Raw genomic sequence first — 25,144 nt, 5'->3', positions numbered from 1 at the left:
ATGTGTGTGGTGTGCAGGGGGGTATTGTGTGTTTGATGTGGAGAGGGAGTATTATGTGTGTGGGTGAGGAGGAGAGATGGGGGTATGAGAAATAGATGGGGAGTATCGCAAAGGTTGATAGTGAGGGGTTCTGGGGGAGATATGAGGATGATGATGATGAGAGGTGCCTGAGGAGATATGAGGATGATGATGATGAGAGGTGCCTGAGGAGATATGAGGATGATGATGATGAGAGGTGCCTGAGGAGAGATGATGATGATGATGATGATGATGATGATGATGATGATGATGATGATGATGATGATGATGATGATGATGATGATGATTTTACCCGTGCGGCCCAATTTTTTTTTTCCTTGGAGCAGTTCGGCCCTTCTCGCTTTACGAGTTGTGCAGGCCTGTCTTACACCGTGCCCAAAACAATGCTAAAGTAGATATACACCTGAGTTCCAGACCTCTGAAGCTGCACACAAGACGACCCTTGACCTTGCAAGGTTTTAAAGGCCATTGCTGCCAACTTTAACCGAACCTGGAAGCCAATGCAGATCACGTAGATGGGAGTGATATGCTCAATGCGAGCAACACGTCTCAGTAGCTGAGCTGCAACGTTCTGCTGGACCCTCTGTGTCAGGCATACCGATAGTCTTGCATATAGGGAATTCTCGTAGTCCAACCGAGTAGTCACAAAGGCATGGACAAGTGACTCCAGATTCATAGATGACAGGAGTGGATGCAAGCTCCAAAGCAGCTACCCACTCCAACACCACTCCAACACCATCCCTACCATGGAAGGGGTATGAGATTGGACAATAGTTGTCGAGAACATCAACATCAAGACCCACTTTCTTCAACAGGGAGTTGACCAGTGCCTTTTTAAAGGCCATAGGCACCTCCCCCACAGCGAGGGGTCTATTAATGATCTCCACCAACCAGGGAGCTACAGCATCAATGGTCTCTTTAGGGAGTCATGATGGACAGGGATCCAGGTCACAAGTGGTCCAGTTCATCCCAGCCGTGATTGAGAGGAGATCCGGGCTGGAGATAGTGCTTAACTCTTCCAAGACAAGCATTGCTTGTGTGGTAAGGAAGACCATGGGTCCATCAGGGGACGAATAGCGACATGGATGTGTGCGATCTTATCATCAAAGAATCAATTAAATTCACCACATCGCTCCTCAGTTGGACAAACCACGATAGAAGAGCAGTCTGGATAAACTAGGCTGCTCACCATCCTGAAGAGTTCCGCTGGACGATCCCTCGCAAAGTCAATCCTCTGGGCCATGTACAGTAAGCCTTCTTCACCCTGAAGATCGCACGCTTATACCACCATTGACATACCTTCAAGGCTGTCCAGACAGCACCCTGGCGTGTTCTAAACCACCAGAGCACTTTCCTTTGGAGAGGCAGCCACAGGTCCCAGGTCCTCGAGGTCGCAAGAATACCACATCGCACTTGAGGATCTGCGAGCAGGCATTCTCTGAAGAGGAGTCACTTCGTTCCATGGCTGCACGGAGAGCCAAGTTGCACTTCTCGATGCAGAGAGATGTCGTCCAGCGCAAATGAGGGCAGATGGGCCCCAAGTGCAGCCCTAAACCTAATGGGCTCAACTAGCATCCTATGCCATAGCAAAGCTGACCGGCCCACCACTCTGTTTAAGGGGTGGTAAGGTGCCTCCAAACTGGGCCTTGATGACTCTATTATCTGTCCATAGGGAGGAGGAAAACTTCACCTCCCCAACTGATACCTCCAGCGTGAAGATCAAGTTGAGTGTATGACCGTGTTCATGTGTTGGCCATGCACAAACTAACTAAATCCCATAAATCCCATAGTATCCAAAAGATCCCTAGCCTCAGCATTGTCTGGGTCATCAACCTACATGTTGAGGTTCCTAAGCATAACAGAGCAAGGGAACTCCAGTAATATGGGAGTGACCGCATCCGACAACTGAGACACAAAATCACCCCTGTGTCCAGGCAGCCTATACACCAGGGTAAACGCAAAGCTTGATTGTCATGTATGGCACAGCGAACGGTCATATACTCAAAAGACTTGATCCCAGCCCCAGAGTGGGAATTGCAGATAAGATTAGACTGAAATATCACGGCTACTCTTCTCCCCGTCTCCTCACCCTCCCTAGGAACATACAATACAGCGTACCCATCAGGGACTAGTTCACCCAAAAGAATGTCAATCCCAACATTTAGCCAGGTCTCTGTGATAAATGCTAGATGTGTCCACAATCGTCTCACGCACCAGCGGGGAACAGTGGACGACTGACCTAGCATTTATAAGCATGATATCCAGAGCGGGCTCCTCTAGTTTGATAACAGCTGTTATCTGGATTCCATTTCTCAGCTGGAGGGGGATTGCATTCAGGACCCCAGGCTGCTGTGCCTCAGTTCCTGACATCCTCTGCCTTTGGTACCAGCGAGGGGAATGGATGGTCTCAATCATCTGAAAGAGGTACCCCTCGCCCTTGGCCCAAATACCTTCTTCCCAGCAGCATGCCTCCAACCCCTTCGCCCACAGCATACTGGGAGCTGAGAAGAGGGAGGCATGCAGTCAGGTTGGTCATCGAAGTCCCCATACCACACACTGGCAGCAGGACCTCTTGCAACCCCAAGTCCTAGGGCCACAGGACAAACAGTTCTCCTAAAACAGGCACAATAGATAAAAGGAGATGAGTGATCAATTAAAACATGCAATAGTCCTGGATACATATATTACGTGATAGCTGGGTGCCCTAGCCTTGGTCCATCCATCCCAAGCAAATGAGGTCTATAGGCAGCACCCTATAGACTTTGCATAAGTCTTGTTCTGCTGCTGTTTGCAGAAGGCTTTGAGAGCTTACATGGATGAAGTAGTCATGGGAGGAATGTATGAGTGGACGAGGAGAAGTTTTGGGGAGGATGCAGTACCGTAGGTAATGGGTGGGGGAGGACAGATGAGGCTTAAATGGAGCAGGGATATAGGTGTAGAACATGAGTGTAGAATAGTAAGTTCATCCAAAGCTGTCCAGAAATATGAGTCTGCAGATAGAGTTCCTGGAAGAAACAGTACAGACTGTTGTCCACCTTTTGTCTAATTCCTGTATAACTCTATCAGTCCCTTATAAATTTTGAAATGGGCCCACTTGAAATGTATTGCTAACCCCCTAGTAATGCTTCCCCCATGCCATCTGCAGACTTACACTCCTAAACAGTCACATAGCAATCGATTAAACAGCCTCATATGATTGCAGACAGGACATTTGGCAAGCTATTTAACATAACATCACACTAAACCACGACGTCTAACATACAAAATTAAAGAATAGACATTTCAGGAAGGAGCTTGATTTTGATCAGAGGGGCTCAGGTGAATTACATGATCATGCCTGCAGGGGATTCTGGTCTATGGGGTTATGCTTTAAACTGCAATAGTTCAGATAGGGACACTTCCATTGGGTCCAACCTCTGGGATTAGCTAAACCCCCTATTCACACCAGGACAGTTGGCCAGGGCCTCACCACCTGATGGCGGCCGTGGGGACACTATTGTATGGAAACTGCTACTGAAGTCAATGGGATTTTCCATGCGATAGTGCTTCGATTGGCAGTAATGATATAAATGACAAACAGAATGGCATACCAAATAAGGACAAACAAGCACAGATACAAAAGGTAGTTAGGGCCCAGCTCGCCATGAGAGTTTACCATCTAGAGAAAGCTACATTCATTTTGAAACAGTAAGAATACATTAGTACTTACATGGTGGACAAAGAGACCAACGTGTTAAAGGCTCCAGGGGTAATGGTTGTAATGCGATTGTCATATAGAGATAGTAATCTCACTGAACTCAGTCCTGTAAATGTATCATTACTGATGCAACTCATCAAATTACTCCTCAGCATCCTAAAAAGCAGGAACAAACAATAGGTAAGATTACATACCCATGGCATTAAGTCACCTTCTAAGACAGACATTTTAGCATCAAGACACATTCCCTTTTATTAAAATCCTTCCGAACTAAAATATACAGTATTCCCAAAAAGTATATTAACTACTCCAGTGATCGAATAAATGTGATGAAGGAACCCGTAAGGTTTCAAAAGCGCTGTACAAAGTATATATGGCTTCACCATGACTATAAAACGTTTGTAACTGTGCGTGGAAATGATTAATCTTAAGAAAATAACAACAGCGCACACAGCACAATCACTTGAATATAATAATGCAATATAAAACTTTGCCTATCTCAATGCTGCTGGACGTCCAAGGGCCCCACAAGGGAGCCCTGCTGTGGAAATGTTCCAAAAAGGACCTAAGCGTAAAAAAAGGATAAAGAAAAAAACAGATGCAGATGTTCTTACTGTGAGTTGAATAACATTAAGTGCACTGATAATACACACAAGTAAATTACTCTAATCAGGGTGGAGGATATACGAAATGTAGTCTTTGTGGATAAAGATGAGGTAGGAGTAACTCCTAAAATAAGGAGCATAACATAGCGTGAAAAGGTATATTGTGCTGTTAAAATCCTTACAGAATTTCTGCAAACATATTGTGTGGGCTGAGAACCGCCCAGCATGGTATGTATCCGCGACTCCTGCTGTAATCAGATCGCTGGTCGGATCCAACTGGGAACGCCGAGATGGCGTGTGGAGAGCCCTCCTCTGTGACCGGCACTGTTTGGTCTTCGTCTCATCTCTGTGGGTGACATCAGTGGAGAATGTCCATTGAGAGAGTGTCCATGGGGAGCATTAGCTGCGGGTGGCTAGGCAGTTCTGTGTGCACTTAGTGAAAAGTGAAATCAGGCAGTCCAGGGAGTTAACTCCGTCTCGGTTTTCCTAGTTGAATCCGACCAGCGAGCTGACTACAGCGGGAGTCGCAGATACAGACCGTGCTGGGAGGTTCTCAGCACACGCAATATGTTTGTAGAAATTCTGTAAGTGGGATTTTGAACTGCACAATATACCTTTTTATACTAGTATCACGATATGTTATGATCCTTATTTTAGGAGATACTCCTACCTCATTTTTTATCCACAAAGACTACATTTCGTATATCCTCCACCCTGATACATCTATAAGAGTGATTTACCTATGTGAGTGTTGGGACAGTAGGTGCAATGCGGCACATATTAATAAAGGTTAAGCCCGGCTATTGCCCATACCTGTCTTAAGGGATACCCAGGTGCTAACCCAGTATCCCTGGGCCCAACGCAATTTGGTTTGTGTATGTTATTGTGTATATTAAGACAAACATCTGCTGTCTTTGGCTGTGGCCCCGCTGTCTGCGCTGCACACACGCTGCACACACGCTGCACACACGCTGCGAGGCTGGCGGCGCGTACAGCCTAATTCCCCGGTCTGGAGAGAGCTGCAGGGGGAAAGACGGGGGGTCGTGACGGGAGAGTGACGGGGGCGCGGCTGTGACGTCACCCGGCAGGTTCACCCTCATTGGCTGAACTTCCGAGGGGTGTGGCCTAGCACTCTATCGCGACTCCTGATCTCAATTTTCTTGAGAGCAGGAGTTTCTGGGTGCAGCACGGCAGTCACCCCTCGCAGCGGGCCCGGCCCCATTGTGGGGCGGCTCTTGTCCCTGCAGCGTCCACCACAGTGGGCGCTGCAGTAGCCAGTGGGGACCTCGCCTAGGTGTGCAGGACTGGTGATTCACTTAGCCAGCCTGCACACAAAGATATAAGGTCCTGCTATCCAGGGTGTGGGTGGTGAAGTGCTCCAGCCATTGTTCGGAGTGGGGTGGGGTGCTGACTCAGGTCTGGGGAACAATGCCTCTCCAAGCTGAGCCTTTGTTCAGCCCAAACTCTGAGGCAGATATCTCTGCTGGAGATATCAGGCTGGCTGAGGGAAAGTTGCTGGGTATGAGTACCATAGGCATGATTCCTATTGGCCAGTTTGAATTTCCCACTCCTCTGAAAGCCGACCTCTGTGGGCTGGCTGGGAGGCACGGTCACCTTCACGTCCTGGATTGGCCAATCATTAGCGAGCCTTGGCTCTGTGATTGTTCTTTTGCAGCATCCGCACGCTGATTGGTTTGCACTCTGTCTACCATTCCTTTCTATGGAGACACAGAGCCTATGTAAAGGGCTGCCGACATGAGTACAACATACTATTCTGGTTCTAGCGTAGTAGGTGTCTTCCAAGGATTTTTCCGGAGACACCAAAGTGAGGCGAGCGGGCAATTTGAACTTGTTATAGTTCAAATAGCATCATTGGATTGCTACAGTACCGAAAACACATGGAGAGTGGAAGCTGCCCAGGTAAGCCTCGGAAGCAGCGCCTGGAACCTAGTTGAGTTAGGATTCCCTCCATATTCCCTGTTTTGGTGGATTTTGTGCCCCACTATGTATAGTGCTGTGTTTGTCGACTTCAGTCGAAATAAACTTGTTGTCTTTAACCTCTTCCCTTGACTGGTGTCTGCGTTCCCAGTTGTAAGTGTCCTGGTCTCCCATGGCAAGTTTGTATTATTAGTACACTTGATTTTATTCAACTCACAGTAAGAAGCACATTGTTGTTTTTTTCTTTCTCCCTTTATGCGCTTATATCCTTTTTGTGTGTGTGTGTGTGGGGGGGGGGGGGGGGGGGTGTATATATTAATATATATATATATATATATATATATATATATATATATATATATATCATACTCAGTCATGTATTACACCATCACTAGAATCTTAAGCGTATGTTTCATCATTTAACAAATTTACAACTAAAAAACCTGCTCCTAATTGTATTAGGTGGAACTTAGGGGCTAAAATCTAACTGACTGAATGAATGTTGCCCCAAATATAGAACAGTACATCGAAAAATTCACAATCATGGTAATGTCCCTACAATAATATTACTTCTATGCAATAAAGCTACAAAGTAATTTGCAATGAGGTAGAATAATCGGTTGGAAAACATGAAAATTAAGTATACAAAAAAAAACAATTATTGAGAAAATAAGTGGGACTGTATCGTATGTTAGTGTCAACAAGCATGACAGCACTTAAGTGGAATGACACGCTGTTAACTGTCCTACACTATTTCAAAGGTAGGTAATATTAAAATGCAGAAGGAGACAGAAGAATGTTTAAACTACATTTTTCCCATCTTTCATCCTATTCGAAGAGAAAGTGATGACTAAGATTATTATTACAAAGAAAAAAGTTGAGAGCCACGTGTCCCATTTTTAATGATAATAAAAGACAAGCTCTTGCAGTCTTGTCAACACAAGTTAAATACCAAGCAATAACCAGATTGTTTCACTTCTAATTTTGCCATTTCCTCTGTCTAGTTTTGGAATACAACAATGTAATGTATATTAAAGCTAATTGCTGCTCCTTCGCTGTCAGAGAGGCAAATCCATACTTAACACCGTCACTGCCGGGGAGGCATACAAATGCTTTTTTGGCAGCGAAGAGGATATTTATGTATTTCCAATATAATACAGTTATGGTGCGTAAGAAAATTGTGTGTGTGTGTATACACACAGATGTAGCTCGACTTAAATGCTCCGCTGCTGGGTAAATTCATGGGAACGCCGCTATAGCATCCGCTGTGATAAAGGTCCCAACGGGGTCCAAAACATCGGTCACTTAATAAATCGCTTTTTGAGCAAGTATCCAAGTGCACTGGACTCCAATTCGAACCTATATTACACTTACGTCCGTGACACCTTGGTATTGAACACACACACACACACACACATATATATATATATATATATATATATAAAACATAATACTGAGTTAAGTTATGGTGAGTAAAAAAAGTGACAAAAACCCTCCACAGGAAATATATATTTGCATATATATATATATATATATATATATATATATATATATACTGTTGAAAAAAAATAAAGCAGGGTTCCCAAGCCTGTTGCAGTTTCTCAATCTTCTCTAAAAAGGTATGCTGCACTCAAGGTTATATTATACTCCTGTTATTTGTTGTATAAAGGATGTTTGGAACAAAGCTAACAATATCCAATGGAGACACATACACACTCTTTCAACAGCTACACACGATATACTCACAGTGTCTTGAGGCCAACCATGCCTTTAAACATTCGCCCTTGTGCAGATTCCAGCTGATTCCCTGTCAGCATTAGCTCTTGCACCCCTACAGCTCCGTCAAAGGCCCCCTCGCGGATATCTTTAATCTTGTTATTACTTAGATTTCTAGGCAAGAAAAACAAAAATAGGAATGTCAGATGTGTCTTGGATTAGTATAAAATATTCTATAAAGCAGCAGTACTAACAAAAATAAAAATAATAATAAAATGCCATGTTGTAGCCTGGGGTCCTAACAGTTTGTATCTGGCACCATTTCTGTTCACAGACAATTCTTCCATATAAAAAAAACTGGTGTTCCTTTAGCTTTTGTTTACATTTGCTGAAGTGAGAATCATGTTAAATTCACTAATCTACAAGAGTGACAGTGATCGAGAAGCCTAACTGACTTGATTCACAGAGGCCGTATAAGAAAAGCAATTTAAAGCAGCACACTCCCTCACCCCAATCAATTTTTTTTAACCCTACATGACCAAGGGGCCCCCTGGAGCTTGATATCTTGGAACCGATTGCCGAGATATTTAATTGTGTCACATTTGCCAATACTTGCAAGAAAAAACAAAGATGGCTGTGGGATTGCCCAGTCTTAAAATGCTAGATCATCTCACAATGATGTCACTGCTTTTTATTGTCTGGCAGAGTGAGTCTGACTCGAGTGGCCATATTGTTTCTCCTGGACAATAATTCTTGATAGGCAATTTTAAAATTAAATATCTGAGGAATTGAGGGATCCTGTATCTTGGAGTTCTGCGGTTCAGTTCTAGGAGAGAATATTTTTCCAATATATATGTGTTTAAAAAAAACCATTACAGATTGCTGCATTAAGATTAACCCCTTAAGTGCCTACGTTGTTGTGGTACCTGAGTACAATGACCCTACAGCAGTGCGGTTACATAGCTGTTTTCAATAGTAGTCACATGGCCATGGGGGAGGTCATTTTGCAGGAAATGGAAAAGGAGTTTTCCTGTTCCGTTTGCACACTGAGAGGATAGTTTCCTGCGTGAAGTCTGAGGTAATGTGAAGACCTCCAAGAAGAGGAAATCCTTGCAAGTGTCTTCAAATTTCTCCTTAAATTGCTCCTTAAATTTGGCGTATTTGCTAAAAGTGAAAAGGACTTCCAATTTTGCCACTTTTCACCACATTTTAGAGAAAATGCCCATATATTTCAGGTCATATGACCTGAATTTATGGGCATGTGACCTGCTCATTGACTTTTAGCGCTTGGCCCAAATATTATTTTTTTTTTTTTTTGAATCTTTGAAATGTGATATGACATTTTCACAAAACAAAAGTGCAAAGTTTGTCTGTTTTTTTAACTTCTGCAAAGAATTTGCAACAGTCTATGTCAAATGCAAACCGTTGTTTAATTGTTTTTTTCCATTTGGAGCAGAAAAAAAAAAAAGAACAGGGATCTAAATGCCCTTTCAATACTCTTACATATGGCCCCAGAGCACCTTTCGATGTGACAACATCTTCCTGAAAATATATAATGTTTAAGTGTACAACCAAACACTGCCAGTAGTTTAATTGAAGATCTTAATTGACTGCCATCTTCAAATTGCTCAGTCACGTTACCACTTTCTCAAACACTTAAATGCCACAATAAAAAGACTTTCAGAAATAAAAAAATATTAACAACCATTGGAATGTTTCTGAAAATGTAAATAAAATTGTTTCTTAGAATGTATTCATTTTTTTTTTTATCAAGTGTGAGGGACTTGCACATGGACCACTACATTGCATTAAACACTAGTGAGTAAATGAACTAGTGAATCGACACTTACATTTTCCGCAGATTTGGCAGCTTCTTGAATATTCCAGTCGTTTCTAGAACTGAGATTTCATTGTCATTCAAACGTCTATTAAATAGAAACAGAAAAGTCCTTAAGTTACAAGCAAAATGTACATGAAGTCCTGTTTTTCTTTTTTTACGTAACCTGCCTTTCTCAATGAGTTGTATGTGGATTACGGCAGATATTGGGACTATACAACACACTAAGGCCCTTATTCTGTAAAATGTGATAAGCGTACATGATGTGCTATTGCAGGAAAAGCCCCGTTCAAGTCAATGGGGCTTTCATGCGATAGCCCGTCATCTGCGCTTATCACACCTTACAGAATAAGGCCAAAGTGTTATTCAAAGAAAATGTAATGAGAGTCTCTAAAATGGACATCTCTGTAGGTTCAGGAACTTACACTAGTTACCATTTTTGGTGAACAGATTCATTCTTAGGTCCACAATGGTTATGGGTCATTTATCATTTATGATTTCATTTATATTTAGGTCCATATTTACAAAGCAGTGTTCTATCGTAAGACACCTTCCAGTACTGGAAGACACCTTAGAGCCCATTGACTTGAATGGGCTGTTTGGTGTCTTCCATTGCCAGAATGTAGTGTATGGCATTAGATTGCTTAGTAAATATGGCCCTTGATCAATTTATTGTTGGATGGGTCCTCAATGCAAGACCATCTAAAAGTGAAATGGTTGTAAAAGGACTACAATTTAAATTTAATATTATTATTATTTTTAAATACGTTTGAAGATAAGGTATGACAGACTTCCTACCAAACCAGAAAGGTAAGATAATGCCTGTGTATATTTATAGCTCAGATGTTTTATTTTCTTCACTTACAGTATAAGGTTTTAAAATGCAGAAAATAAAACAGCAGATGATAAAATACATTTCAGGAATTCAATGTGCACTACGTATGGAACTGGTAAAATCCACAACAAGGCAATGTAGCAGTTGTTTGGCTGTCATAGAAAGAGCTGAGTTTGAGGTTTTGAATTGCAATTGAATTTAGCATTCCAGAAAGCACTGGATTTGTAAGGAAAGGGCGGCATGATTTAAGGCAGTGGCTCCCCTCGCCTAAAGACCCATGATGTCAGACCAGGGGAAAGGTTTAAGTAAGGGGTACTTAGAGCAGAGGGGTGGGATCCGAGCTTCCTCTTTCTTCTAGGATCTACTTTGAACCGAAGTCCCACCTACCCTATTTTTAGGAATGAGGGATGTCGGCGTTGGAAAGAAAAATTGGGTTTCTGCTCGTTATTTTGTCGCAGCTTGGGGTATGTATTGGTGGGAGAGTAGGGGGGGGGGTGCTTAGTTAGTATTGGCTCCTGTAGGGAGATCGCAGACCTCGAGAGTATTTTAGTTGGGAAGGCGGTACCATTTCAGGTTAGGGCAACCAGAATGGTGGTGACCTTCCGGATGGAATTTGTGGAAGGCTGTACCATTCCAGACTAGGCTCGGTTGGTTTGGTAGTGACCTTCCGATGGGGGTTCTATGCCATTCAGACTAAGGTACTGAATGGCTAGGTCAGCATGATCTGGGTGTCCCTCGAGCTCTGATAAATGTGGACAGAGCAATCTGGCAGGGTCACTAGTTGGGAATAACTATAGTATATATTTATCCGTTGTAATAAATTAGACTGTGGCCGTTAATTTCTACCAAGAAGTTTTATGGTGTGTTTATTGGGAATGGGAGAGAGGTCCAGCTTGAGGCATGAGTAAGTCATGTACTTATCAGAACAAATTAAAACATGATTGGAAAACTTGGCACAGGAAAAAAAAATTGATTTCAGGGATATTATTTAGATCATTAACTAATCAATGTACAAAATAATCCCATAATTATTTCAATGTCAAAGACACCAACTATACCTACTATAATTATAAATCAACAACATACTATTGAATTAGCAGTTTAAGAAAAACAGGACTGATAATGCATAACAATGGATTACCAAGGCAATGAACTATTGTACTGAAACTTATACTGTGCACTGAATACTCAATTCCACAACATTATAAACTCTACAAAAACAGTGTGCATGTCAATACTGGTATGCACAGTTACAAACACTTTAGGTTGACTCTCATATTATAAGGAGACGTAGAATTTTTATAAATTGTTTTCTACAGTATATTACCCCTGTTTCTCTTGCATTTTCCTTCCTAACTGGGCCTTTTTCTCGAAGAATGCCCTATTACGAAAGGGGAAGAAAGGTGAAATAGCTTGACACTGGCCCTGTCTGTCTACACTACAACTTAGAAAGTAAAATAAAGTATGTATAATTTAACATGAATTGTTGGGTACATATCAAGGCAAACGTTGTGCAACTCAAACATGCTCCAAATGTAACAAAGAAAAAAATCTATTGCTTTCTATAGTATTTTTCCTTCTATACATATGGTGTTGTTTTTTTGCCCCTTAATGGTACAAATTTTGCTTATATATATATATAATATAATATTATGCTTATATATATAATATAATTTTATTAAATAATTTTTTTATTTATATTTTATTAAATATTTTATTTATTTATAATTATTTTATTAAATAATTTTGCTTATATATATAATATAATATATATATAAGCAAAATTTGTACCATTAAGGGGCAAAAAAACAACACCATATGTATATATATATATATATATATATATATATATATATACCCTATAAGTAATAAGTACATACTGTATGAAACTTGGTAGCCTATCTCTAAACTTAATAGGATCGATGAGTGGAGCTGCAAGTTTAAACCTTATTCCGTCTTTCAACAAATTAGAGAAATAGCATTTTGACGAAAGTAGAGATAAATGTTAGTCTGTAACGTGTTATGATCACTGCATGCAACTTACAGATCTGTGGTGTATTCTGGTAGATAATTGGGTATTCGTGTGAGTTTTTGATTGGAACAGTCAACAATCGTTCCTTCACAGCGACACTTTTCTGGGCAAACAAGATCCATAAAGCAATCCCCACTGAACTTGCTTCTGTAATCTTCTGAGCCTGTGGGAACGATTCAATTGTTTTAAATCAAACTGTTGAAATAGACCTTGAAAACAGTTATGAAATATATCAGGCAATGCAACAATAGAGTTTGATTAGCTAGACAAGTATTGGATGACAGGTGGAATGATAAAAATGTGTACTAGAAATCTTGATAATGAAAATATGGAAAAGTCTCAGGCCAACCTGACTGGTGAAAACAAACTATTTCGTTTGGCCAGCTAGATCAAGTTCAAAGGCTTCTACAATATTACTAACACATCCTTGGACTCTGAGATCTAAGGTTACCATCAGAGGATTTTAGTTTGTGTTAGGTTTCATGTTGCTGATGTCATGTGAGGGAAACAAACTCATCGGTGCTTATAGCGAAAGCGCAGATCATTCATTATGAAAGAGGTTGGCCCAAATTGCTCTAGGTTGTGCCTTTGTATATTACTGTAGCTTCTAAAACAGTAACAGAGGGGGAAAAACAGTCACTGTGGTCAACTGCTACTGTAGGTGGATTACTAATTTTTACATTGTTAAAAAAAATCAGTTTGGTAACTATATAACAAATGTTTTATTGCATTCTCTGGCTTCACAATATTCTTAAGGTAACATTTTTGTTCCACATTGAGAGGGTTCTAGTTATCACGACAATTTTGATACTAGCAGTGGCTCAGTTTGTAAAGACACTGAGAGCAATGGCCCTGAGTATGACGCTGGGGTGCCTGGTTCAAATTCTGGTGGCAGCTCCTTGTAACCTTGGGCAAGTCACTTTATCTTCTTGTGCATCGAGCACCAACAACATAGATTGTAACTCATCTAGACAGGGAGTGTATCTGTACAAATCCTATGTACTGTACAATGCTGCTTACCGTACACTGCTGTATATTGTAATTGTGAAGCACTTTGAGTCCCATTGGCAGAAAAGTGCTATATGAAATAAAACCTATTATTTATATTAAATTATACTTCATAGAGCCATTTCTATCCAAATGTAATAAAGTTGCTTAACAAACCTTTTACATTTGATACAGCCACAGGCAGTACATTTTTAACAGTGTTGATTGCTACAGTATGCATAATAGCAAACATTTCTTTAGCTTTAAACCCCTAAATGTTGTAATTGATAAATTGCACACACACACACACACACACACACACACACACACACACACACACACACACACTTCAGTAGCAGGAGCTAAAGATATATTTATATTTTTGGCACAAGATGAAATAAGAATGTGGCCCTTAGGGAAATAAATGCATGCAATTCTCCCTAAGGATTTGTGTCATTGAGTATATCATCTCTCCAGGTCCTGCTCTCGTCCAACCGTAATATGTGATAATCACAGCTATAGTAACTTTTCAGGCCAGGGGAGTACCTAATGTAATTTTCCCTTCAGCATGAAAGACAGGGTTGACATTGTGTTAAGTACAGGTTGGTCACAATTCTATCATGCAAGATATAAAAAAAAGTTAAGGACCAAATGTGTCAAAAATGCCACCCCTTCTAATATCAAAGTGAGAATACTGTACAGTATATTTATTTCCGTTCTTTAATGTGGAATTCTAATGCTGAACCACACTATATTCAGAGTGTATAATACATAACTAAGGCAACTTAAAAATAAAGGATATTTGAAACAAGAAATTCTAGTATACGGACATGCTGAGCGAAAGAATAGTAGAGATTAAATCAGGTCTCCTGTTATTTACTAGCGATTTAAAGACAATAAAACCAATTTGGTGTGAATGCCTACACTCTACTGCAAATAAATGTAGACAGTGGTCAACAAAGTAGTGTCTTCTGCATGATAAATATATATATATTTATTAAATACAGTAGCAAAGGTCTTAATGGAGCAATCAAAGCGCTGTCCAAGAGACTTATCTCTAGGGGGTGCTGGTATCTCGGGGCTGTTTAAAGCTCCCAGTCACACGGGCAAGGGATGACGTCATGGCTTCCTATTCGCCGCAGGGCGCGAGAGCTTCGAACGTCACAATTATGGGAACCACAGGTAGGCTAGGGCAGGGGTGCGCAAACTGGGGGCCACTTACAGAGGCCCCTGCGCTCTTTCCCACAACATTTAAATAAACTGCTGGGGGAGTGCGCGTAACGGCCCCTTACCTACTCTCCGGTGGCTTCTGGCGATGCATCGTCATGACCACGCGGAGTGAAATGTAGCCGCGGGGTCAAATGGTAACGCGCTGACGTCACTTTAACTACTGGATGTAGGATAGGAAAACTAAAGCTGTCTCACATTTTAATCTGGTCTGTAACTGTCACATACGCCTATAATATATATTATAGGCTAAAGCTGTAAAATTCGGGGCATTATTGAAATCCCTGCTCTCTGATTGGATAATGCCCGGAATTTTAACGAATCAGTAATGCCCGGAATTTTTGCAGCTTGCAATGTGTTTATTTCCAATGTGTTTATTTCCAGCCAATCAGCTTTCAGAACAGCTCTGAGACAGGGCAGGGGATTGGTCAGGAGGAAGGAACAGCTCTGAGACAGGGCAGGGGATTGGCCAGGAAGAAGCAGAAGGCGGTGACTCCTCCCCCTCCCTCCATGAACACAGCTGACATACTTAGTTGAATTGGGGAGGGTGCGAGTGTGTGCGACTGCAAAGTATGTGGCTGTCTGCAGTTTGTTTGTGGCTGCAGTTTCTGTCTGTCTAGTGTGTGTGTGTGTGTGTGTGTGTGTGTGTGTGTGTGTGTGTGTGTGTGTGTGTGTGTGTGTGTGTGTGTGTGTGTGTGTTTGTGTGTGTGTGTCAGCAGTAGCAGCAGCAGCAGTAGTGTTTATAGGTGTAGCAGTGTTTGTGTGTGTGGTGTGCTGTTGTGTTGTATGTGTGTGTAGCAGCAGAGATTCTGTGTAGCAGCTGTTTGTGTGTGTGTAGAGCTGCTGTTTTGTGTGTAGAGCTGCTGTGTTGTGTGTAGAGGTGCTGTGTTGTGTGTAGAGTTGCTGTGTTGTGTGTTGAGCTGTGTGTGTGTGTGTGTGTGTGTGTGTGTGTGTGTGTGTGTGTGTGTGTGTGTGTGTGTGTGTGTGTGTGTGTGTGTGTGTGTGTGTGTACAGAGCTGCAGTGTGTGTGTGTGTGTGTGTATGTGCGTGCGTGCGTGCGTGCGTGCGTGTGTGCGTGCAGAGCTGCAGTGTGTGTGTTTGTATGTGTAGAGCTCCAGTGTGTGTGTGTGTGTGTGTGTGTGTGTGTGTGTGTGTGTGTGTGTGTGTGTGTGTGTGTGTGTGTGTGTGTGCATGTGTACACAGAGGGGGCGGCAGTGTGTGAATATAGATAGCTGCAGTGTAAGTGTATCTATATAACTATACAAAAGTGTCTTTTATTTATGAAATAAGCCTACATTTAGCCTATAATAGTAATAATCCCCTCAGAACAGGGCATTACTGGCCAATAATGCCCTGGCTGGGTTAAAGTCCCTCGGCGAACTCTTCCAGCCAGGGCATTATTGGCCAGTAATGCCCTGTTCTTCTGGGATTATTACTTAATTATCTTTAACTGTGCATGCAATGTTATGCATACAGTATAATGTATAACTCTGTTCACTTAATGTAACTATGTATTTGTAACGATGTATTTGTCATCATCACTCTATGCCCAGGACATACTTGAAAACGAGAGGTAACTCTCAAGGTATTACTTCCAGGTAAAACATTTTATAAATAAATAATGAAAAAGCTAAATATGTTTCTGGCTGTTTGTAAACCTACTTTGAAACTATTTGGAATTCAATAATGTTCTGAGGTTGGAAGATTCGGTATTATAATTGTTTACAGTATGTGAGGAGCTAAAAAACTTACATGGTAGAAAACAAAGCAAGAAATAAAGATTGCAAGAAAACAAGGGGAAAAAGGTTTATATTTGCATGTTATGGGGTAGGTTATTAGAAACCACACACATTGTGATGAATGTTTCACAAAACCAGACTTGGTATGCTGGCTAAAAATAATATGAAAAGAGTCATGAATGTCAATATATTGAGGTTACTTTGCATCAACTTCATGTTATTGCTTCAGCAAGAAATACATTGATTGTTTATATACATAAAGAAAGTATGTACAGTATGTATATCTTTATTTATATAGCGCCATCCATGTACATAGCGCTTCACTGCAGTAATACATGTGACGTAACAATATAACACATAATAGGAATAAGTGCTTCAGATATAAAAGTAACATTAGGAAAAGGCATCCCTGTCCTGAAGAGCTTACAATCTAAGTGACAAAGTTCAATACTAATATTGATTGATGTATTTTAAAATATTTGCATTGTGAATACCATTTCCTGGCATGATGTGGCAGAGACATTTGGGATAAATAGAATCAAGGACTGCATACATGTTTAAAGTTAGACATAATAGAACTTTAATTTTCTGAGTGGGAAACACAATTTAAAGAAGCCCTTAAGCCATTCCAAAAGCGTGCATTATGATACCAAATAGAAGAATTACCATTTTTGTTAAATAAGCCTCTGGGAAGTAGATAATTACTCTACAGGAGAAGTTTGTGCATTTACATGTTTTGGCAGATGCAGTGAATTTATGAATTTAATTCATATAATGCTATCTTGCCCCCTGAGCATGTCCAGCTTTTTATTTAAAAAAAGTATCAAAAAATAATTGTTTTCTTAAACTCTAGCGTCTAATGTTATTATGGTAATCTCAAACTGCCCTGAGCTCTGGGGAGACATCCATTTTGACCACGCAGACACTGAAGGAGTGGTGTTCTGTCCCAGGCTCACTGTGGCAAGTGAGTAGGGTCGGGCAGCTCAACTCAATTCCATATACTAAGCAAGGGGAAGCTTCTTAATTGCTGAAGTGTTTATTGGACACAACAATACAAATAAAAAGGGGAAAAGATACTGGGGTAAACACTAGCTACTAGAATAAGCCCTGAGGGCTGAAAAACAATGGCACTGAGTTGAATTAATAGTAATTATAATATTATAAAAAATAATATAGAAATAATAATGCTTGGGAGGAGTGGCTCAGTGAGTAAAGACACTGACTCTGTAAACGACGACACTGAGTTTGAATCAGAACATAGTTCAAATCCCCATGTCAGCTCCCTGTGATCTTGGGCAAGTCACTTTATCTACCTGTGTCTCAGGTACCAAATACATATATTGTAAACCTATCTGGGGAAGGGCTGTGTCTGCTTACAGTGCACTATATTGTAATTGTTAAGCACTTTGAGTCCCATTGGGAGAAAAGTGCCATATGAAATAATGTTGTTATTATTATTATTATCTGTTCATATCCTAAATGTGAGTATTGGAATAAAAAAAAATACAAATGCATTCCCTGAATGGGCAAGGTGAGCTATTTGAAACTGATAAATATGTCATCTACATGTTGGTCCAAAAAAAGTTATCATACCCCCTACTACATCTTCCTCCTTTGTTATTACTGAAAATGTGTGATTCTATAGCTCCCAGTTTAATAATATCTCTGTAAATTTACTTAATTTGAGTCAGGTCTGCAATGACATTGTGAAATCCACAGCCAACAAATGAAAAACTATGTATATTGAAAGGTAATACCTTTTTAATTGTTAATACATGGAAGAAAGGACCACCACGGCTACCCACCCTTCTTTGCTTACAATTTAAGTATTAATTAAATGTAGACGTCTTTCTTATTTATTCTCATAAAAACATGCTTGAACCATGATGAAAAAAAACATACCAGATATGACATGGCAAAAATACTTATTTTCCAGGACAAGTATTACCCAGAATTCATTACCCAAAATCGCTGGCTGCAGTGGAAGCAGTGGCAGATTTCCCATTAGGCCCAGGACGAGAAAATTTGGGGACGGAAAACATGTCCGCCCCCATATACTTTTGCCATGCTCTTGGGCCTATCAGACCAGATGGGAAATCATTTAGTAGTTGCAGCCAGCTCCTTACCTGCTGCCCTCCTTTTTATTCTGAACCAAAGGGTCAAATGACGCCACGGACGTCACCAACTTGACGTCACACAGTGTCAAATGACGTTGCGTAATGTGACTCCGTGCGATGTCACGTTGGTGATGTCCGCAGCGTCATTTGACGCTGCAGTTCAGAAGGAGGAGGGGGCGGCAGCAAGGAGGCGGCTACAACAGTTAAGTGCCAAGGGGCACAGCGGAAGCATTGCATGCCAAGAGATAATGGCGAAAGGCAGAGTTGCAGGCCTGTCTGAGACATGCGACTGGAATCACAAGTGGTATTTTTGTTTGTTTTTCAGAGGATGATCAGCCAGGTTGACCCGATCGAAACAGAAGTGGAGCCCTCTCCACCTCAGTTTTCATCAGCCAGACGGTGGGTGCTGTCATGTGATCGCTCTACAAATGCCAGAGGTCCAGTAGCACCTGCAGCCTCCGGACCTCCAGCAAATAAAATGAAATGGTACCGAACAATAGGAACACTTTTAAAGATTTAAAGACTACAATCAAATTTACTTTTTAATGCTAAATGTGTAGAATTCTAAGAGGTAGAACCTAAAGAAAGTTTCACCTGAAATGAACCCAATAGAAGAAGAAATGTGTTAAGTAATAGATAAATTGATATATTGAGGACACTGTGAGATGTTACATATGCCACAGATAAGAGGTTACACATCCATCCCTTCTCAACAGCTACTTATTTCATGCTCATTTGTGGAAGTCCCATAAAGGTGCAATGATCTGAAGTACCACAAGTAATTCTAACTCACTCAGAGATTTTAGAAGTCGATTGTACTTGAAACACAAATCTGTCACTGCCAGGAGCATGAAGTAGAACAGTGCTAATTTAACTAGACCTGAATTTACCACAATGGCTTCAATATGCTTTATTATAGCTGGTTCCTTACAAAAAAATAAACTAAAACCTTAGCTTCAATATGCCTGTGGAGAGTTGAGGTCATTTTGGCACTCAGCTTTCTGACCACACTTTTCAAAATAATCTATCTAGGCATAAGTCAGTAAAACATTAATAAATCATAAAATGTTCTCATGAAACTTATCTGACAGAAATATGCCTCCTACCTTATACTTTCAATGGAAAATCCAAATAGTTTGAGATTATAATGTAAACAAATGTTATTGGTCAAAAAAAGATGGTTTCATCTGTCATTAGAATGTATTTTACCACATGGTATAAAGCCATCAACCACATATAGAAAGTGTTAATGGACAAGGTGTAAGTATGTTTACCTAGTGTTACTATTTTCTATATAAATATGTTTCTGTCATATCTGTTGTTTAGAAATGTGGACGTGTTCCCCCCCCCCTAGATTTCTATTTAGGTTGTCACTATATAAGATGGAAATAGCCAAGTTAAACTAATCTAAGTTAGTAGTAGCCAACCTTAGCTAAACATCAAGTACCCTTAAGGGATTCAAAGGCACATTTCCAGAATTGTAAGCCAAAATTTTATATTTAACTATAAACATAGCTATGGAACATTTGAATGAGTGGATATTACATCTCCTTTAGCAAGGAGAAGATGGCATCACAGTATATTAAAAATGTGCCTATAAGTCAAAGTGCTTTAACACATAACAATTGTTTTCTATTTGCATCTACTGTACTTTCAAATGTAAGAAACTTAGGGCCATACACGCCAAGACAAATAGGGTATGATTCTGTTACATTGCTCCAGATATATAAAAATAAACAATACTTACTGATTTCAATTGTGTTTTTTCACCCTTTGATACATACAATAATGTGTAGATTTTTGCCCCAGCATTGCATCCCTTTTGCCTTGATACATATGCCCCTTAGTATCAGATTAGTAACCTTTGACGCAGGTTGTAAACTAGGGAAGGTTACTATATCTTAGATTTATTGTTTTTCAAATATTTTTTTGTTTGTTTCAATCTTTTTTATTGTGTTTACAAGGATGTACAAATTTTGACATTTCGTTCCTCACCGACGGGTTGAGACAAATTACAGTTAGTAGAATTCACATAACAAACTGATAATCAACATTTTCCTTCTCTGTATTTAGATTCTAAGTACATTTAGTGGTTTGAAATTATGTGCGTGTTTATTTGTCACCTGAGCCCTCGGTTTCATATGTCTTTTTACCAATTTTGGGTTCCTTGTTCAAAGCTTAGAGTAGACAGAAGAGGAAAGGAAAGAGAGAAGAGAACGGAGGGTATGGGAGGTTGGTATAGAGGGGGAGAAGGGGAGGGGGAGAGAGGAGGGAGGGAAAGGATAAAGAAAAAAAATAGACAGGCAGTTTAAAAAATAAAATAAAAATTACAGAAATTGATACACTGCACTATACACTCCTGATCTCCAGCTGTTGTTTTTCAGGAGAGGCTTAGCACTGATGTTTAAATGTTGCACAATTTAGCAACTATGACTGCAGCAGGCAGGTATTTCATTTGACAACCTATAGTGAATAGGGTTTTAAGGATTCAATAGCCATTTTCACTCTCCAATACTCTATTCTACAAACATTTTTTTGTTTGGGTTCTGTAATGGGTTGGGTTATGTAATTTCTGCCCATTCCCCAATGGCCTTTTTAATCCATGTACAAGACCCAATTTGTCAGGGTATTGCCTCAGCAATGAAACATGGCAGGAAGATTAAGCAAAACAGGGTTTTGGAGTGTGAGACACCAAGTAAAAGAATATTCTTACAGTATATATTTCTTAAGCATACAGTCAGAAATAGTGGTAGGGGAGTCTGCTGGAATAGTCCAAGTTAAATAAATGTAGATGTTCAAGGATGTCATCTGAATGTAACAGCACATACTGTAGAACACGGATGAATTAAACTCATTTTAACTGAATAACTCACACAGACGTTGTTACTATCCTAGCAGACCTAAGAGCCTTAACTTTGAATATCTCTGCAACTGAAGGGTCTCTCAGGGCAGAGGAGTGCAAACTTTTTCCCCTGCAACCCCTTGCTGGCTGTCCCCTCTCCTCGCGCCACCCCCCCCCCTGCTTACCTTGACTCTGACATCCTGATGTCACGTTGCCATGGCAATGCGACGTCACATGACCCTGCGGCATCAACATTTGACGCTGCGTTGCCATGGCGACGCGTTGCCACGAGTCGTCTGAATCAAGATAAGGAGAAGTTTACAGAGGCCTTGCAGCTCCTCCGGCATTAATTGAAATGCCTTTGGGAAGCGCGCAGGGCCTCTGAAAACCCTGCGCGCCCCCTGCAGCGAATCTCGACCCCCCCACTTTGCGCACCCCTGTCTGAGAGTAATGATGGAATCTTTAATGTATCGAGGAACCCACACTTTTGATAAATGTATAAAAAGAAACGATTGCTGTTTTTACATGAGTATCTGTAATAGAATACCATTGTTAATCATCAAATCAAAGTTTCTGTACAGGCATACCCCGCATTAACATACGCAATGGGACCGGAGCATGTATGTAAAGCGAAAATGTACTTAAAGTGAAGCACTACCTTTTTCCACTTATCGATGCATGTACTGTACTGCAATCGTCATATACGTGCATAACTGATGTAAATAACACATGTGTAACAGGCTCTATAGTCTCCCTGCTTGTGCACAGCTTCGGTACAGGTAGGGAGCCGGTATTGCTGTTCAGGACGTGCTGACAGGCGCATGCGTGAACTGCCGTTTGCCTATTGGGCGACATGTACTTACTCGCGAGTGTACTTAAAGTGAGTGTCCTTAAAGCGGGGTATGCCTGTATATGAAATATTACCTATTACAATGATACAATGAAGCAAAACCGTTAATCACACTAGTTAAGTCTGAGTGCTCAAATCAAGAAAACTGCAGAAGGACTTGAGATGGATGTCGTCATCTTCCATAGACTTACATGGGGACGAGAGAACTTTGATAAGGAAAAAGGAAAAAGATAATACATTTTTCAGAAAGTATCCGTCATAAATATGGAGAGTGACTTTGACAGTATGTTAAAGAATAACAAATGCTGCCCAATGCAATGACTGTCACTCTTCATGAAGACAAAAAAGCTAAATAATGCTACAGTAAATAAAAATTGATCACATTGGCCAGGGAGTTATGATCTACAACACATTCTTGTCAAGTACTCAAAGTCACCCATTACTCTACAAGACAGTGAAAATCAACTGCCAACATCAAGATAAAATTTACTATTTGAACATGAGCCTTGTAATCACTTAGACAGGTGGCTGGTCTATTAAGATATTCCCATCAGGGAAACTAATGTGAGATCCAGCCATCTGCTTATAGGAATAGTTAAATGTGTGTCGATCAGCCTGTGCAATATTTTATGTGTGTTTTACAACAGAGAATTAAGCAGTTCATAGGATTCAAGGACCACAATTAAAGATTATGTTGTCATATTATTTCATCCATTATAAAAAATCCATCTTAATGAAGGATAGAAAAGGTGATATTGAAGTACAGTAGCTTGCATGCCAACATTTCAGCTGCTCTATCTTAGTCTCCTGCAAAATCTTAATAATGTTCATGTATCATTTAAATGCATCCAGCAGCCCAACATATAAAATTGGATTTACTATTGAAATGGACATTAAATATTCATAGAGCATTATCTATTCTGTCCAGCAGCAGCTATAATATTACTCAATGCTACCTGAAGACTTCCACTGTAATGGTTTGACTAATTTACTAAATATATTAAATATATAATGTGGGCTTTAAATATGCTAATACTGTATATTTTATTTTAAGCTGTAGGAGTGTACTTATTAAACTCATCATACATAGGGACCCACTCATTAAACTCCAATTAATATACACATTTGCATCTCATTGCATTGCATTAACCTTTAGCTCATGTCCAAACTGTGCACAAAACAAAACGTTTTTATGCAATTTGCTTCTGGCTATGCACATGTGTGGGGTGCACAAATGTTGTATGCAAGGGACAAAAACTTGCAAAATTACATATTCATTGACTATTCCCTAAACTGTGTGTTTACAGATTGCCCGTAAAGTCATAGCCAGCAATCTCGCCTCCCTCCAGTAGGCAAAATAGGGCTTTTTCTGGAGAGGCACAGAGGGTGGATGGAGGAGAGAGGGATGGAGGGATGGAGAGAGAGAGTGATGGAGAGATAGAGGTAAGGAAGGAGAGAGAGAGAATGATGGAGAGAGAGAGGGATGGAGAGAGTGACAATAATAATAATAGCATGTTCTTGTATAGCGCTGCTAGTTTTACGTGTGATGGAGAGAGAGAGAGGGATTGAGAGAGAAAGTGATGGAGAGAGAGAGTGATGGAGAGAGAGTGTGATGGAGAGAAAGAGTGATCGAGAGAGAGAGAGGGAAGGAAGGAGAGAGGGAGAGAAAGAGAGAGGGATGGAGAGAGACAGGAAAGGAATGAGAGAAAGAGGGGAGGTAGGGAGAGATTGCCAATATATACCTCCAAATAGATTCATTTATACTCCATGGGGTGAGATACATGTGAACACACTGAAATTCCTGGGAAACTTGCCAATATAAATGTTGAATATATTAAAATTATTTCATATAACATATTCCTAGGTATCTCGGGTGTGTTCGCAGGTATCTAACCACATGGAGTACAGGTTAATCTATTTGAAGGAATATATGTAAATGAGCTCCCTCCTAAATCATACAATCTCTTGCTCTCTTTCTCTCTCTCCGATGGGCCTACAGTACATAAGTGAGGCAAGATTTTTCATCTGTCATTTTCCGGCTGCTATTGCAATGAAGGCAGTGAAAAGTCCATGCAAATGAGATGTCAACCACGTGATTTTTATGCATAGATAATTCTTTATGAAAACATTGGAAATGGACAATAACGGAGTATATCAAATATGCCCCACAGTCTGGAATATATAATTATGTAGTTACCAGATCATTTTGCATTCGTTACAATAACAGTGGACAATCTTTCAAGCTTGGGACAAAAAAAAGGACAGTTCAACCTGCTGGTTTGTTTTTTATTAAATATTATTTTAAAGGAGCAATCCAAGCGTTTTTTCTTTCTTAATTTATTAATACAGGATGGAAGCAGGGGGTCTCCGAAGCTGAACCCCATTAATTTCAGCTCTGAGCACCCTCTGATTTCCGAGATACACACCTCCAAAGAGGGTGTCGGTATCTTTGCTGTTTCCAGCTTCCTCGTCACATGGGCCAAATGGAAGCCGCACCTGGTGATGTCACGGGTTCCTATTAGTCTGCAGGACGCTGGAGCTTTGAAAAGCAGATACAGTATATAGTCAACCCTAGAATGGCTACCGGCACCCCCTACGGAGGTAAGTACCTCCAGAAACAGGGAATCCCTGTAGCTGAAATAAATGGGGTTCAGCTCCGCTCCGGAGCCATAATGCTTCAATT

The 25,144-nt window shown here is 40.5% G+C and overlaps 1 protein-coding gene across 1 annotated transcript in view; it reads right to left on the bottom strand.

Moving 5' to 3' along the window:
* Positions 1–25,144, bottom strand: part of SLIT3 (slit guidance ligand 3) — a 765,483-nt gene that overhangs the window by 112,531 nt on the left and 627,808 nt on the right. The window contains exons 15-18 of the mRNA XM_075601882.1: positions 12,712–12,862; positions 9,846–9,920; positions 8,026–8,169; positions 3,749–3,892 (exon numbers count right to left, since the gene is read on the bottom strand). Coding sequence (XP_075457997.1) covers positions 3,749–3,892; positions 8,026–8,169; positions 9,846–9,920; positions 12,712–12,862 — 514 coding nt within the window. The remainder of the gene's footprint in view (positions 1–3,748; positions 3,893–8,025; positions 8,170–9,845; positions 9,921–12,711; positions 12,863–25,144) is intronic.

The sequence above is a fragment of the Ascaphus truei genome, chromosome 5 (genome assembly GCF_040206685.1).
Source record: "Ascaphus truei isolate aAscTru1 chromosome 5, aAscTru1.hap1, whole genome shotgun sequence".
Lineage (NCBI taxonomy): Eukaryota > Metazoa > Chordata > Amphibia > Anura > Ascaphidae > Ascaphus > Ascaphus truei.
This window is presented reverse-complemented; position numbering and strand designations above follow the sequence as displayed.